Source organism: Jatropha curcas, chromosome 3 (assembly GCF_041381405.1).
Source record: "Jatropha curcas cultivar XTBG-Jc1 chromosome 3, XTBG_Jcur_1.0, whole genome shotgun sequence".
NCBI classification, from domain to species: domain Eukaryota; kingdom Viridiplantae; phylum Streptophyta; class Magnoliopsida; order Malpighiales; family Euphorbiaceae; genus Jatropha; species Jatropha curcas.
This window is the reverse complement of record NC_143153.1, coordinates 19,255,573-19,273,713: the sequence shown is the minus strand read 5'-3', so window position 1 is coordinate 19,273,713 and position 18,141 is coordinate 19,255,573. Positions and strand designations below refer to the sequence as shown.

The following is an 18,141-nucleotide window of genomic DNA, read 5'->3' as shown; positions in this document are numbered from 1 at the left end:
ACACATCAAATTCACCCCATCCAACTTGATTTAAGTAATTAATCTTAAAGAGTGAAGCTAGAGAAGTAATATTTGGTGACTAATTTCAAGGAATTTGGTGATTTTCCTTCTTGGGTCAAGTAAGTGATTTTATGATAATTTAATTATTTTTGGGTTTAGAGTTTTCTTTTAGCATATACATGCTTAATCATGCTCCAATTACTTCTTTTATTTGTTTTCTTTGTTTGATTTTGAGTTTCTTACATGTAGAGAGTGGAGAGCCTTCTAACAAAGATAAGGGCAAGACCAAAGCTTGAGAAGCTTTGATTAAAGCTTATTAAAGCTTGTTTTGAAGGTTAGTGTTCATAAACACACTTACATTACTCTAATTTTTGATTTTGTGTCTTTATGCTATCATGTGTATGTTTTGGGATTTTGTATGAAATGATTGATTTGTTGAATTTTGGTTACAATAACATGCTCTTGAGTGATGTTTGATGAGTATTTATGTTATGGTAGACATTTCTACCTTGTATCTTTGTTGTTCATGTTCCTTTCATGGTTAAAGTAAGCTGAATTTGGGAAAAACGTGTTTTTGAGTGAGATTAAGGACCATTTTTTTATCCTTTCTAATTTTCATTTGCATCTGAGTCCTTCATAAAAGTTGTAGGTCTACCTCTTAGATTTCCCACCCATCCTCTTGTGTGGAATTTGGAGATACATAGCTCAACTTATGGCTGAAACACCCAAACTGACTTTGTTGTGTCGGGCCACATGCATCACTAAATTGAGTGCCCATTTTGACCACTATAATGACAAGATTAGGTTCTGAGAAATAACAAAAGCAATGTTTGATAAAAAGACTTAGAGAAGCAGAGCAATTTTAATGAAATTAATTGAATGGTTTTTTTTTATATATATCTGCTGCAAAAATACAGAGCTGTTTAAATAGAGGCAGGAACCTCTAATACAACTAACAAATCCCTAAAACAAAGCTAAAGAATTATTCAAATTAAATCTTAACAAACTGCCAGGTTAAGTGACTTGAGATAAGACCTCAACTCAGTCAAAGAACCTATAGCACAAGAATCTCTAGAACCAAATATATTCAGTTGGGAAGTGGAAAATACAAAAACAGCCTTATTACTCTTCAACCACCTTATATCTCCTGTATTTTCTTCAACAGGTTGAATTGAAATATTGGATCACACTTTAACACCTTATACCAGCTGTGGTATGCTAACATCCCCCCTCAAACTTGGCCGAGGGCCGAGGCGAAGTTTGCTGCGGAATAATGCAAGGGCAGATTTGTGAATTGGTTTCGTGAAGATGTCAGCGACCTGTTGTGTTGTTGGAACATGCTTGGTTACTAAATTTCCTTGTGCTACACGTTCTCTGACGAAGTGGTAGTCCAACTCGATGTGTTTACTTCTGGCATGAAAAACAGGATTTACTGTAAGGTAGAGAGCACTAAGATTATCACAAAACAATACTGAGGGACTTGTGAGAGGAATGGCAAAGTCTTTGAGCATATAAGTAAGCCAAGTCAATTCTGCAGCGGTGTGCGCCATGGCCCGATACTCAGCCTCAGTACTGGATCGGGAAACCGTGTGTTGTTTCTTGGCACACCACGAAATCAAGTTGCTGCCCAAAAAGGTGCAGTAGCCTGTAGTTGAACGACGCGTGACTGGACAACCAGCCCAATCAGCATTGGCAAATCCGTGAAGTTCCATGGTTGAGTGAGAAGTAAAATACAAGCCATGTGTTAACGTGCCCTTCACATAACGCATAATTCGATGCAGAAACTTCATGTGAACAACTGTGGGATCCTGCATAAATTGAGAAACAAAGTTGACAGCAAACGCAATATCTGGTCGGGTTAGTGTCAAGTATTGCAAGGCACCAACAATACTTCTGTAGAGTGTTGCATCAACAGAAGCAGCAGCCTTGGTGACAGGTGGCTTAAGCTCTAATGGAGTCGTCATGGGCTTACTATCAAGCATGCCAAACCTGTCCAGTAAAGTCAGAGCATAATGAACCTGGTTTAAGTGTAAACCATCAGCAGTGTGTGTGACTTCAATGCCTAAAAAATGGTGCAACAGACCCAAATCTTTCATAGCAAACTCATGACATAATAATTGAACAAAATCATCAATTAATGCAGCAGAAGAACCTATAGCACAAGAATCTCTAGAACCAAATATATTCAGTTGGGAAGTGGAAAATACAAAAACAGCCTTATTACTCTTCAACCACCTTATATCTCCTGTATTTTCTTCAACAGGTTGAATTGAAATATTGGATCACACTTTAACACCTTATACCAGCTGTGGTATGCTAACACTGAGTTCTTCATAAAAGTTGTTGTCCTGTGTCTTGAGACTTCCCCCATTCTGGATTGGTTTAATTTGAGTGTTTGGTTAAGTCGGAATTCAATAAACAATGGACTTGGTTCTGCTGAATCAGGTCTAGTCTGTTAGTCTGTGTTCCTAGCTTTGTTTTGTCATCTTCCATATTGATCTGGGCTGTGATCCCTTCATAACATTTGTATAATTTTGTCTTAACTTTCTAATGACTCTGATTTTATTTAATTTGGAGACCCATAACTCAACTTATGTTTTAAAAACACAGCAAAGGTCAATGTTACTTTTATGCTGGAAATTTTCTATGTTAAGTCATTTTGTTTAAATATGAGAATTTTTATGAATTACTTGAGTTGAAATTAAGTTTTTATTATGCTTTTAAGAAGACTTAAGAAAATGAATTTTATGAGAAATGTTATGAAGTAAGAATGAAAACCAAGAATTTTGGGCTCTAATATACTTGGTGTGAATTTGATGCATGATTTGATTTTATTATGTATGATGAGCATGCTCGGCATTTGATGCCATTATGATCAGAAGCTATGATCATATGCTAGGCACGTGGGTGTCTTATGTAAGGGCGGACGCGCTCTATATGTTATGAAAAGGTTGGCGACCTAAGGCCATATGAATAAGCTATGAAAAATTATCTGCTTCTTTTTCTCCTAAGTGTATATGAGCCCTTGTAAAATATTTTTAAGAAAGTGAAGTAAATGAGATCACATTATGTTAATAATTCGTAGTTTACCATAACTTATTTATGATATCAAATGAATTTCTAAAGCATGATGTGTTGGTGTACATATGTAATGCATGTTCAAATTTAATGATTTTATGTATATAAATGATTTTTAAGTATGTTGTCATCACAACATTGGTTTGTTGTGTTTTATGAGCACCATTGAGTTTTATACTCAGCGCGTTGATTTTATCACGCGCAAGTTGGAGACTGTGCTTGCTGCTTAAAGACCTGAAGAGTAACATCAGAGCTGAAGATGACATTTTGGTAGTTGATTAGTATTTTATGTAACTAAGAATTATGGCATATATAAGTATTACATTTTTGGAGACTGTATTATGTAATTTATAACTTAAGCATGTTATTGTAAGTTATTTTGGTGTGTATATTGGGAGATAAACTTGGAACTTATTTAATGGTTAGAACATTAGAAGTTGATATGTTTAAATGAATGTATTGAATTGATGAATATTAAAATGTTATTGAGGAATTATGTAGGTATGAAATTATAGAAGTGTTATTGTGTTGTTATTAGAGTTTGATGGGGTTTGGAGTTTGAATTTGGGAGTGCTTTGTATTCATATGTTTGGCAACTTCTAGTTTTAGGGGAAACTCTTGCAGTTTTTCTGTAGGACTCTCCCAAATCATTTTCACAACAAAATACTATTACTTGCTAAACTTGTGAATACTAAGTCACTTCTAATTCATACTGTGATTGTTTGATTTATATGTAGGTTAGGACGGTGCCTCCGGCACTGAATGTGGCATCCGGCGGCGGGTGTTACATCAAACCTTCCCTTTGCCCATATCAACTTTAGAAGGTTCACCCTTCTCTACGAGCATGCAATCACAAATGAAACGAAAACAAAACAATAATTAGAGAATTCAAATCTCTTAATTACACTGATTCTAAATATATATTCAGATTTGAAATACAACTTATAGATTTTGAAGTGGAAGTTACCTTTGTTTACGGAAGCCTCTTTGTGAATATAGTTTAATTGCACCAAAACCACTTGAACAATTCATTAACCACAACTTTAATTCACTCTCTTTTTGTTGTTAAATCTCAAGTTTTGTATTAAAAATCAAGAAAGTACAAGAAAAGCTCTCTATACGTCTTTTTTTTTTTCCTCTCTGGCGGCATCTCACCCTTGTGTAATTAATAAGAGGCTGCAGCCTCTTTAGGTTTTTAGTATATTATATACTTTTTTTTTTCTTTTTCCCCTATAACTGGCGTCCACCCATAGTAAAAAGCTAATAATAAATTAATTCTCCATTTTTATATTTTCCAATACCAATTATATATAAAATATCATTAAATCATATTTTGACAAATAATTATTAATAAGTACTAATAAATAATAATAATTAAAAATAATTATCAATAAATATTAATAAATCACATTGTGATAATTAAATTGTAATAGTTAATAATAATTACAAATAAATATTTATGAATACCCTTAATTATTTTAAAATACCAATTTAACCATTTCAATACCCAATAAATAGGGAAAAATCATATTAATTTAGGAAAAATATTCTAAAATCAAATTGACATCATTTTCAAATCCAATTTCAATTAACTTGGTGCAATTAGAACTATATCACATTAAGTTCTATAATTAAGCTTCCTAAGGTACAACTTCACTATTCGCAAATCCAAAATCATTTAATGCATGAATAAACAAACTAATAACATGTAATGCATGAATCACAATCAAAACTCCATAAGTATAAATAAGTTATTCGGATTGAAAATCATACCAAAATCCCAATTTGGTACCAATTAGTAATCGAGTAAGCTATTATTCATAATTCCAGAAATTAGGGCGTTACAACTCTCCTCCCCTTAAGAAAATTTCGTCCTCGAAATTTACATGAGGCAAATAGCTGAGGATACTGAGCTCACATAATCTCCTCGGTCTCCCAAGTAGCCTTCTCGGTCTTATGATTCCTCCACAAGAACTTAACAAGAGGGACTCTCTTGTTTCTCAACTCTTTGACCTCTCTAGCTAAAATCTTCACTGGCTTCTCCTCATAAGTCAAATCTGGTTGGATACTAATTGACTTTGCTGCAACCACATGGGAAGGATCGGAACGGTATTTCCTCAACATCGACATATGGAAGACATTATGGATCTTATGAAGATCCGGAGGTAAAGCTAATCTGTAGGCCAATGGACCAATACAATCAATGATCTCATGTGGATCGATGAACCTAAAACTTAACTTATCCTTTTTACCAGATCTCAGAACTTTCTTCCATGGTGACACTTTCAAAAAACACTTTATCACCAGCAGCATACTCGACGTCTTTCTTCTTCAGACCAGCATAGGATTTCTAGCGATCAAACGGAGCCTTCAGCCTATCTCTGATAAGAATCACCTTCTCTTCTGTCTCTCGAAGCAAATTTGGTCCAACTATCTTGCCCTCACTGAGCTCGGACTAATAAAGTGGAGTCCTGCATCTCTTACCATGTAAAGGCTCAAACGGTGCCATACCAATACTTGACTGGTAACTGTTATTATAAGCAAACTCTGTCGATTTGATATACTTGTCCCAGCTACCCTTGAAATCAATCACACATGCTCTAAGCATACCCACTAAAATCTGTATCACTCGTTCTGACTGCCCATCTGTTTGCGGATGAAAAGCTGTACTAAAATGCAATTTAGTACCCATCGTGTCATACAACTTCTTCCAAAAACCTGGAAGTAAACCTTGGATCCCAATCAGATATAATGGACGAGGGAACACCATGCAATCGTACTATCTCATCAATATACAGTTATGCATACTACTCAAGAGAGAAATCAATCCTCACAGAAAGAAAACGATCTAACTTAGTCAAATGGACAACTACTACCCAAATGGCATCTTTCTTCCATGGAGTAAGTGGCAAACCAATCACAAAATCTATTGTTATTCTATCCCATTTCCACTCAGGAATCGAAATAGGATACATCAAACCTGATGGAACATGATGTTCTGCCTTCACCTGCTGACAAATCAGACACCTGGTCATAAAATCTGTAATCTCTCTCTTCATAATTGGCCACCAGTAATGCACTTTCAAGTCTTGGTACATCTTCTTACTACTTGGATGCACGACATACGGACTGCTATGGGCTTCTTTCATGATACTCTTCCTCAATTCTAGAATCTTCGATACATAGATCTGATCACCAAAGTACATACATCCATCTTCCTTAATCACAAAGCCTTTCTTCTTACAATCTTGAACCGGATCTTTCCACAAAGAAATCTTCTCATCATCAGTCTGAGCCTCCTGAATTTGCTGAATCAAAGTAGGCCTTACTTGCAACTCAGCCTCTAAAACTCCATCACTCGATATAGACAAATGTGCATTCATCGCTCGCAAGGCTACTAGAGATTTCTTGCTAAGAGCATCAGCAACCACATTTGCTTTACCTAGTCTGCCATCCTAGAAGCTAGCCAGGAGCTTTACTCTACCCGCCCTCTTAGGATCGTTTTGCATAAGGAGTCTTACTAGCATTTTTATATGGAATTCTATTCAAAATAAAACAAACATAATATAAAGCCTCTCCCCAAAAATTATTAGGCAAACCTGAACTAAGCAACATAGAATTTACCATATCCATTAAAGTCTTTTTCTTTCTTTCTACTATTCCATAAGATTGAGGTGAGTACAAAGGAGTTACTTGATGAATAATACCATGCATTTCACAAAATTCATTCATTTCATTAGATGTGAACTCATCTCCTCTATCAAAATGCAGAATTTTAATTTTCTTTTCTAGTTGATTTTCAACTTCTGCTTTATAAATTTTATTATCAAACAATTCGCTCTTGAAATTAATCAAGTAAACATAATAGAATTTTGAAAAGTCATCAATAAAAGTTATGAAATACCTTTTGCCACCACGAGTTAAAACACCATTAATATCACAAATATCACTGTGTATCATTTCTAATAATATGTTTCCCTTTCCATAAATTTGAAAGGCTTCCTAGGTTGTTTAGCTTGCACACATACTTGACATTTATCTGCTTTATCAATATGATGTTTAGGAATTAATTCTAAAGTCATCATCCTTTTAATAGTATCAAAGTTTACATGTCCAAGCCTATCATGCCAATGATTATTGCATTCAATAACAACAACAAATAAAGAAGAACTAGAAATCGAATTATTAGACAAAGATAATATATTTAATTTATATAATCCACTAACTAAATATCCTTTGCCTATAAATGTGCTATGTCTACTTATTACTGCTTTACCAGAGCCAAGAGTAATAATATAACCACATTGATATAATAAAGATGCACTTATTAAATTTTTCCTAATAGAAAGAGCATAAAAAACATTATTCAAGACAAACATATTTCCAGAAGACAATTTTAGTGTTATTTGGCCTTCTCCTAGGATTTCAGGTTTACTCTCATTATTCATACTCACAGTTCCTGCACTTGATGCCTAATACAAAGAAAAATATTTTCTATTAATGCATACATGAACATTAGCCCTAGAGTTTATCCACCAATCATTTGGGTTAAAAACCAAATTTAACTCTAGGCTAGAAACAAAGTGATAACTTGCAAATCCAATTTTCTTTTATTGTTATATTTGTGTTGATTTGGTGTCATTTTGTACTTAAAAGAGTGGTTTAACTTGATTTATTGTTTTTATGCTAGGAAAAGTTGGATTTGATATGAATGAAGCAAAAAGGAGCACAATTGAAATGTTTTGGAGCAAGGAAGGAGCTGCTGGAATTTTGGAACACAAATGCAAGCTGTTAGGCTCTTAGCCTTGGGCAAGACTAAGCAGGAAATTAGACCAGCGGACTGATTGTGACATTATTGGCTGGTCACGACTTCTTTAACTAATTCCAGCACGTTTTACAGCCACATGATGATATTAGACACAGTTTTTAGTGGGTATTTTTATTGTATTAGTGGACCCCACCTTCTAGGGGCTATTTAAGTCGAAATTAGGTCTTTTTGTGGATCATCTTTTGCCTCCCTGGGGTTGTGACGAATTTGAGAGAATTTTTGAGAGATTTTTGCCGAACTTTCAATCCTTTAGATGATGTTTTCTTCTATAGCCATGTGTGGCTAAACGTTCTGTTCAGTTAAGGCTAAACCAAGGTAGAAGTTTGATTTCGATTGTGAGATTATATTGAACTTAATTGAATTTCTTTATTCTATTGCATTTATATTCTTTCTGTGACTTATTGGGAAAATATATCCCCTAGCGAAATTTTATTGAATGATTTAACAGGGCCCGTTATATTGTTTGGTAGAAATTTCCATAGCTATTCGGCGTAATCAAATCCGTAATTGTTTGGTTAGGTTGATGCAGTAGTAATTAATATAACGTAATTGGGTAGAATTTTTAGGTTGTATTAAGAAAGAATATAATCAGATTTAAATGGATGCTCGTAGTTTCTGTTAATCTGGGCAGGGTTCTATTAGATTTTAAAGCGGTTAACAGTTAAATCCTTCGTCGTACTTAGGATTGCTAGTTAATTAGGGGTTGTTATTAGATCGTATCTTAGCAACCTATTCCTACGGTAGAATTGGTTGGGTTGACGTTCTTTCTGGCTATAACTTGTCTGTAATATGAATTAAGGAATTAATCTTGAATCAATGATCACTCGAATCAAATCTTCAAACCGCGGTATGCCTTGGCTGAATTTACTATCAATTGTTCAGGTTCAATTTTTAATTTTATTGCATTTATTTCTTTGATTTAATTTTAATTCGTTTGGTTCGATTATTAAATTCCCCCGTTTCAATATCTATTTTTAATTTTATTTTCAGTTCTGGTTTATTTTCGACAAAGCTAATCCCTAGGGTTCGACCCTTCTCACCATATTTACAAGTTTTATTTTGTAGGAGAGCAGGTTAATTATTTTTGGCGGATTCGACGCCGTCAAATTTTGGCGCCATTGCCGGGGACTAGTTAACTTTACTGTTTGTTGTCTTTTTGAATGACCAGGTCTGAAAATTTGCCAATATTATTTGATCCTGAGATAGAGAAAACAGCCCGCTCACTAAGGAGACAAGCGAAGGAGCGAAAGTGGGCCGAATCGATTTCCGAAACTGAACCGAAAAGTCCAGCAGCTGGTCACCTTGATTTTACAGCTGAAACCGAAGAAGAAAGTCTTGAGCAGGAAGAGATTCTCACAGAAATTGACCAAGAGGAAGTTATGGCCGAAAACCGCACTGTTCGAGAGCTACAGGCTGCCCCTGTAGAGCAGCAGCCTATGTGTATTACTTACCCGGAGTTGGAAGCGCCATTTGAGCTTAAATCGGGTCTTATTCATCAACTTCCGACTTTCCATGGAATGAAGACCGAAAACCCGCATAATCACTTAAAGGAATTCCATGGAGTTTGTTCTAGCATGAGACCGCAGGGGGTAACTGAAGAGCAAATTAAGTTGAGGGCATTCCCGTTCTCACTTAAAGATGCTGCTAAGGAGTGGTTGCTTAATCTACCTCCAGGTTCCATCACCACATGGCCTGATATGGCCCGAGCATTCTTGGACAAGTATTTTCCCGCTTCTAGGGCAGCCATCATACGAAGAGAAATTTGTGGGGTTAGACAAAAGGCTGGAGAGAGTCTTTATGACTATTGGGAGAGATTCAAGAAGTTATGTGCAGCCTGCCCGCAACATAGGATGTCTGAGCAGTCCCTAATATAGTACTTTTATGAAGGGATGCTTGACATGGAAAGGAAGATGGTTGATGCAGCTAGTGGGGGAGCACTTGTTAATAAGACTCCATTCGCAGCAAGAGAGATTATTTCCACTATGGCCGCCAATTCACAACAATTTGGCCAAGTTGAAGAACCCTCCAGGAAGCTATATCAGGTATGTGATTCTTCCATTCAGTCTCAACTGAACGAACTAACCTCTATTGTTAAATCTATTGCTGCAGGGCAACCTGTGAAGAGAAGTGTGTGCGAGGTATGTTGCAGCGATCACCCAACTGACACATGTCCATCATGGTATAGTGATCAAGAGCAAGTTAACGCTATGGGAGGATATTCCGGGCAGCCCCAAAGACCGATGGGTAACACCTTCAATAATGCTTGGAAGAATCATCCTAATCTTAGCTATGGAAGCCACAACCAAAATTTCCAAGGATACCAACCAGCTAGACCACCTCCTCAACAAGCTCCTCCCCCAAAAATACCATTGGAAGATATTGTGAGGTCACTTGCCACTTCTCAACAAGAATTCCAGCAAGAAACGAGAAAGGGAATGCAGAATATGGAACAACAAATTAATCAACTTGCATCTTCCTTGAGTAGACTGGAAACACAAGGGAAGCTTCCTTCCCAAACGGTGGTAAACCCAAGGGAAAATGCAAGTGCGATCACTTTGAGAAGTGGTAAAGAGCTAAACACAGCAGCCCCTAAAAAAGGCAGCAGCAGTTCTAAGGAAGAAGCTGAAAAGGAGGTAGAAATTCACCGAAATGGGCCTTCCGAACAGGCTGAAGTACGGCAGCCCCAAACCTTTACTGTTCAGCCTCCTTTTCCCGAGAGATTGGCTAAAACAAGGAAGGAAAGTGAAGAGAAAGACATTTTGGAGACCTTTCGCAAGGTGGAGGTGAATATTCCATTGTTGGATGCTATTAAGCAAATACCCAAGTACGCAAAGTTTCTCAAGGAACTTTGTACCAACAAAAGGAAGGTAGATAGTGTTGAGAAGGTGGAGATGGGTGAAGTTTGCTCCGCCATGATTCAAAGAAAGAGGCTCCCACCAAAGTGTAAAGATCGAGGTATGTTTGCTATTCCTTGTAAAATAGGCAATGTAGGGATTAAGAGATCTATGTGTGATTTAGGAGCTTCTATAAATGTCATGCCTTTATCTGTTTACTCATCTTTCAAGGGTTGTCCCTTGAAAGAAACGCGTATTATTATTCAATTGGCAGACAGGTCTATAGTGTATCCCGTGGGATTGCTAGAAGATGTTTTGGTTCAGGTTGGTGATTTAATTTTTCCAGCAGATTTTTATGTACTTAATATGGAGGATGATAAATCCTCGACTGTAGCTGATTTATTGCTTGGGAGACCTTTTCTCCGCACTGCAAGGACAAAAATTGATGCTTATGAAGGCACATTATCTATGGAGTTCGATGGTGAGAAGGTCGAATTTAATGTTTATGAGGCTATGAAGTACCCTAGTGATGTGTCTAGTATTTGTTCTATTGATGTAATTGATCCTTTAGCACAAGAAATGTTTGAATTAAATGCCGTTGACGAGCTTGATTTAGTGCTTTGCAGGAATATTAATATGGACAGTATTAAAGAGATTGAGGAAACCTTCTTAGTTAATGAAAATGTACAGGAAATTGTGTGCGAGATGGAGACAAATCAGCCCCTAACAAGCAGCCGCAGCCATATTGTTTTGCCTTCTCACCATGAGAAGCTTTTACCATCTGTTTTGCAGGCACCCAAGTTAGAGTTGAAACCGCTGCCCGGCCACTTAAAATATGCATTTTTGGGGAATGGAGACACATTGCCTGTTATCATCTCCAGCAAACTTAGTGAGGTTGAAGAAGAGAGCTTGGTTCAAGTTCTTAGGGAGTATAAAGAGGCCATAGGATGGACAATAGCAGATATTAAAGGGTTGAGTCCATCAACTTGTATGCACAAGATTCTTCTAGAAGAAGGCAGCAAACCCACAAGAGAAGCTCAAAGGAGGTTGAATCCACCTATGATGGAGGTGGTGAAGAAGGAAATACTGAAGTTGTTAGATGCTGGTATGATTTACCCGATTTCTGACAGCAAATGGGTAAGCCCTGTACAGGTAGTGCCTAAGAAGACAGGAATTACTGTAGTGGAGAATGCTGAAGGAGAGTTGGTTCCTACAAGAGTTCAAAATGGGTGGAGGATGTGCATAGATTATAGGAAGTTAAATGCAGCCACAAGAAAAGATCACTTCCCACTTCCATTTATTGACCAAATGTTGGAAAGATTAGCTGGTCGTTCTCATTATTGTTGTCTTGATGGTTTTTCAGGTTTCTTTCAAATACCAGTGGCACCCGAAGACCAAGAGAAGATGACTTTCACTTGCCCTTTTGGTACATTTGCTTATCGACGGATGCCGTTCGGTCTTTGCAACGCACCAGCCACATTCCAAAGGTGTATGGTTAGTATATTTTTAGATTTTGCAGAGGAGATTATTGAGGTATTTATGGATGATTTTACTGTCTATGGTAATTATTTTGATGAATGCTTAACTAACCTTACAAAAGTCTTAAAGAGGTGTATAGAATCAAACCTAGTGCTAAATTATGAAAAATGCCATTTTATGGTAGACCAAGGTTTGATTCTAGGACACATTGTTTCATCAAGAGGCATTGAGGTTGACAAAGCTAAAATTGATGTAATTAAATCCTTACCTTACCCTGCAAGTGTGCGGGAGATTCGTTCTTTCCTTGGCCATGCAGGTTTCTACAGACGCTTTATTAAGGATTTTTCAAAGATAGCTCAATCGCTTTGCAAGCTTTTGCAAAAAGATGTGTCTTTTGTGTTCGATGAGGAGTGTAGAAAAGCGTTTGATATGTTGAAGGAGAAGCTCATTTCTGCTCCAATAGTCCAACCACCGAATTGGAACTATCCTTTCGAGATTATGTGCAATGCGAGTAACTATGCTGTAGGGGCTGTTCTTGGACAGCGTATTGAGAAGAATCCGCATGTCATATACTATGCATCAAGAACACTGGACAATGCCCAATGCAACTACTCTACCACAGAGAAAGAGCTTTTGGCGATAGTGTTTGCTTTGGAAAAGTTCAGGTCGTATTTGTTAGGAACAAAGGTGATAGTTTTCTCTGACCATGCAGCATTGAGGTATTTGTTAAAGAAGAAGGATTCCAAGCCCCGTTTGATTCGTTGGATTCTTTTGCTTCAAGAGTTTGATATAGAGATAAGAGATAAAAAGGGGTCCGAGAATCTTGTTGCTGATCACCTTAGCCAGTTGATTTTGAATGAAAAGCCGTCACCATTGGACGATGATTTTCCGGATGAGCAACTCTTTAGCTTCCAAAAAGTTGTTCCATGGTATGCTGATATAGTGAATTATTTAGTTGCAGGTAATTTACTAGAAAACTTAACTAGAGCTGCAAAAGATAAAATCAAGAGAGATGCTAAGTATTTTGTTTGGGATGATCCATACTTGTGGAAGTTTTGTTCTGACCAGGTGATTAGAAGATGTGTTATGGATGTGGAAGTGCCATCCATTCTGAAATTCTGCCATTCATCAGCTTGTGGAGGTCATTTTGGTCCTCAACGAACAGCTCGCAAGATTCTGGAGTGTGGACTTTTCTGGCCATCAATGTTTAAAGACTCGTACATTTATTGCAAATCTTGCGAAAATTGCCAGAAGACAGGTAATTTGAGTCGTAGAGATCAGATGCCCCTTACCTCTATTCTTATTTGTGAGATTTTTGATGTGTGGGGTATAGATTTTATGGGGCCATTCCCGTCATCATTCGGGAACATCTACATATTGTTGGCAGTGGATTACGTGTCCAAATGGGTTGAAGCTAAGGCAACTCGGACTGATGATGCGAAGACAGTAGTGAATTTTGTCAAGAGCCATATTTTTTCTCGGTTTGGAATTCCAAGAGCAATTATAAGTGATCGAGGAACTCATTTCTGTAACAAGATTATGGAGAATCTGTTCAAGAAGTATAGTATTACGCATCGTGTCTCTACAGCCTACCACCCGCAGACAAGTGGACAAGCAGAAGTTTCGAATAGGGAAGTGAAGTCTATACTGGAAAAAACTGTGAGTCCTAATAGAAAAGATTGGAGTGTCAGGCTGGACGACGCTTTATGGGCTTATAGGACAGCGTATAAGACACCGATAGGAATGTCACCTTATCGCTTAGTTTATGGCAAACCATGTCATTTGCCTGTCGAGTTGGAGCACCGCGCATTTTGGGCTATTCAGCGCTGCAATATGCAGTATGGTGAAGCTGGTGATAACCGAAAATTACAATTGCAAGAGCTTGAGGAAATTCGCAATGAAGCTTATGAAAGCTCCAGAATATACAAAGAGAAGACTAAGGCTTTCCATGATGGCATGATATCCAGGAAGAGCTTTGTAGTTGGTCAAAAAGTTCTATTATTTCATTCTAAACTCAAATTATTTCCTGGTAAGTTAAGGTCCAGATGGACTGGTCCATTTGTTGTTACTAATGTTTTTGCTCATGGTGCAGTGGAAATTCAAAGTCTAGAGACCAATAAAATTTTTAAGGTGAATGGGCATCGATTGAAACCATTTTATGAAGGTTTTGGAGCTACTCAATCGGAGAATTTGAGGCTCGAAGAGCCAGGGGAATATAGTTGATTAGCTCAAGAACGTCTAGCCGGAGACGTTAAAATCAAGTGCTTACTGGGAGGCAACCCAACATTTAGTTTCTGTTTCATTTTATTTTATATTTTTTTTTCTCTCTGAATTTTCATTATTATTTTTTTTCTTTATTTATTTTTTTTTTTTTTGAAAAAAAAAACAACAAAAAATTGCATGAACAGTGTCGTCCCTAACCTGGGGACACTGTGTTTTTCTGGGTTTAACTTCTATAGAGTTTTTAAATGGCATGGTTAAAGTTGTTTTATTTTCTATTTTGCTGTGTTCGTTGGGGTGAGTATAGGGTGTTTATTCGTTTTAGCAAAGAGGGTATATTTGACTTAGAGTTTTTTTTTTTTCCTTTTTCTTTTATTCAGCTACTTTGTTATTATATTGGGTAAAAAAAAAATTAACAACTCCTTATATTTGTGCGGCAACTGTAAAGAAAACAAAAAGGAAAAAAAAAAAAAAAGAGAGAATAAGAGAACCCAAACAGGGGCAGCAGGCGCTCTTTGGACGAAATCTGCGTTGGCTGAGAGTCTTGAACGATGGCAGGAGTTCTGAAGAACGGCGACAAGAATTTTGTCACTCCGATCGACGACCCTAAAACCCAAACAGACTTTCTTTTCGTCCTTAGCCCAATCCTACGTCACTCTACAGCGCGACGCAAAAACCCAACAGCAGCGTCTTCCTTCCTCATCTGATTCCTCTTCGTGCCAACTTCAGCAACAGGTATTAATTTACTTCCTATTAGAATAGAAATCGTGATTTAAGATAGTGTCTGTGCTCCAATTTACTGCATTGTCATTGATTTCAATTGGGTTTTTTTTTAGTTAATCAATTGTTGCTGAATTTGAATTAGGGAAGAACTTAGCTATATTATAGATTGTTGGCTGAAGCTATTTGAGCACATTATGATTTATGGGTTTTGTTGTTTCGCAAGTTTTTATTGGGTTTTATTGTTTAACTTTGCAATACTTGCTGAAGGGGAAGTTTTTATAATTTTCTTGCTTGTTGATAATTCGAATTTTGTTTAAATTGGAGTTGGAATTGATAACTGAGTGGAGTTTGATTGCTGAATATTATGAGTTGGGTTTAATTCTAGGCTTTTATTGACTAAATTCAGTGTTCAATGCGATTTGGGATCAATTTATTGGGTTTAAAATTAGTATTCTGAATATGAGCTCTTAAAACTTAGAATCTGTTGTCATTGTTTGAACTAAGTTTGCTTGCCTATTTTGCTATGTTGTTTTAATGCCATGTTCAGTATTGAGAGTAATAGGTACAACATCAAACCCAATTGATTGAATTGCAGAAGTTGGTGGGATTGGAAATTTGCCATGTTCAGTATTGGAAATTTGATTGATAGTTGAGCAGAATTGTTTATTAAGTTGAACTGATTTTGCTTTGCTGGCTCTTTGCTTGGTTAACATCTTTGAGGTGATAGAAAGCTGAATAACATTTGCAGACTAACAACCATTTGGTTTGCATTTTGTTCTTTTGTTTTTCTTTTGGTTGTGTTTTTGTGTTTTCAGTTGCATTTCAGGATGAGCAAGAGCAATATTCTTAATGGCTAGAACAGGGCAGTTTCCTTCACAACAGGGCAGTTTCCTTCAACTTTACCTTTTATTTACATTTTAAGCCTTGAGTCCACCTTGAGGACAATGTGTGGAGTAAGTGTGGGGAGGGGAATGTGACCATTTTTTGCTGAATTTTTAATTTTATTGCTGAAACTGCTAATTTTGCTGGAATTTGTGCTTCAATTATGGATATATGTTGCTTGCCATGTGCATATTTGGTATGAAACTTGACCGGTTTTGACTGTTTTGTAAAAATGCTCCTAAAGTTTTTATTTACCACTTATCCCATGAATATTTTGAGTAAAATTTTTTTATTTCTGAGCTGCATTTGGGATTACTCTGGACTTAATTGTGTCTTTAAACATGATTTAGAATTTATAGGATATCTAGAGAGGAGAACTTTGCTTTTGAAACTGGTCTGACTGTTGTGAGAGCCCTAGACGATAAGACTTAGCGAGCGAAAACCATAACTTGAAATTGACCGTCATTGCACTCATGAATCTTGGTTTAAATTGCTTACACTTTGAATTCTCAAATCGGGTTTTCGAAACTTGGCCTCTTTTGATAAGTGTTTTTGAGAGCAATCGTCGAAGCAAAAAAAAAAAAAATTTAGGATAGCTTCCGAACACTAGAACTCTCTTCTACGTTCCCTTGAGGCGAAATCCTAGGTGAGTCTCGACTTTGGAAATGATCTAGGCATTCTTTGTTCAAAAAAAAAAAAATTTCTACGTTTTCCCACCTTGACGTTACCATCCTTTTTACCCCTTCTAGCCTGCGAAGCATGCTAAATGCGTGTTTCCAAATTCTTTTCATAACCCCCAATATAACCATATAACCCAAAAAGCTCTTTGCCCACCACCTTTGAACAAGGAAATGCTCTTTTTAATCGTTGTTGAGCATGCATGTTTAAGTTTCAAGTTTTGGTGCGAATGCATTTTTATTTTGTGTTTATGTTTGTGTTTTGGAATAAATAGTCATAGCGACTTATATGTAATTAGTCGTTGTGATGTCGAAAAAAAAAATTCCAGAAAAAAAAAGGGAAAGAAAATCAAGAAATAGAAAACGAAAAAAACGAAAAAAAAAAAAAAGAAAGGAAGAGAGAATAAATAAACAGCAGCCAAAAAAAAAAAAGGGAAAATAGAGGAAAAGGTTGCAATGTTATGTTTTGCTTTGTGAAGTTGCATTTGTTGCCATCTAAGCATTAAAGTTAATAACGTGCATTGCTCTTTGAACCTAATGTGAAAGACTTATTTTCTTATTATTCTCTAGCCTTACATTATCCTTTTCTTTTGTAACCTTTACCCTAGCCTAACCCATATAAAAGACCTAATGATTCTTAGTTGAGACTTGTCCTACATTAGTGGAGAGGGAACCGCGAGGAGAGCTTATGGTTGTTCATTATCTTGTTTTCTTGAAGCTATGAAAATGTATTTTATATGCCTTGATTATTGCTCGACAAACATTTGTTGATTCAAGCTTCGTATGTGTGCATGAGTGTTTTAAGAATTCTTAGTGTAACCTTTTTCGATTGAGTTCACGATGATGGGATGATTTTGACAGCTTGGTATCCAATTGCGATGTTGCGTTGTTTGCGGTTTTTGCATATGTTGAATCGGTTTCGTTGTGAAGTTGTGGTCTCCTATATAGATTAGATTTCGAATTCTAAGTAATGCTTGAGGACAAGCATGGGATAAGTGTGGGGAAATTTGATAACTTGCAAATCCAATTTTCTTTTATTGTTATATTTGTGTTGATTTGGTGTCATTTTGTACTTAAAAGAGTGGTTTAACTTGATTTATTGTTTTTATGCTAGGAAAAGTTGGATTTTGATATGAATGAAGCAAAAAGGAGCACAATTGAAATGTTTTGGAGCAAGGAAGGAGCTGCTGGAATTTTGGAACACAAATGCAAGCTGTTAGGCTCTTAGCCTTGGGCAAGACCTAAGCAGGAAATCAGACCAGCGGACTGATTGTGGACATTATTGGCTGGTCACGACTTCTTTAACTAATTCCAGCACGTTTACAGCAACATGATGATATTAGACACAGTTTTAGTGGGTATTTTTATTGTATTAGTGGACCCCACCTTCTAGGGGCTATTTAAGTCGAAATTAGGTCTT

At 36.6% G+C, this 18,141-nt stretch overlaps 1 protein-coding gene, 1 non-coding gene and 1 pseudogene across 2 annotated transcripts; 1 reads left to right on the top strand and 2 right to left on the bottom strand.

The window, feature by feature from the left end:
- Positions 1–970: 970 nt before the first annotated feature.
- LOC119369124 (putative mitochondrial protein AtMg00810) lies at positions 971–2,096 on the bottom strand. The gene has a single exon (XM_089719718.1). It carries the CDS (start codon positions 2,094–2,096, stop codon positions 1,200–1,202), a length of 897 nt encoding a protein of 298 aa, XP_089575844.1. The 3' UTR covers positions 971–1,199.
- Positions 2,097–9,066: 6,970 nt separating this feature from the next.
- LOC119369353 (uncharacterized) lies at positions 9,067–14,442 on the top strand (annotated as a pseudogene).
- On the bottom strand, positions 9,652–9,758 carry LOC149497660 (small nucleolar RNA R71). The gene has a single exon (XR_016320285.1). It is a non-coding gene; the product is annotated as a small nucleolar RNA R71 (small nucleolar RNA).
- Positions 14,443–18,141: the final 3,699 nt, after the last annotated feature.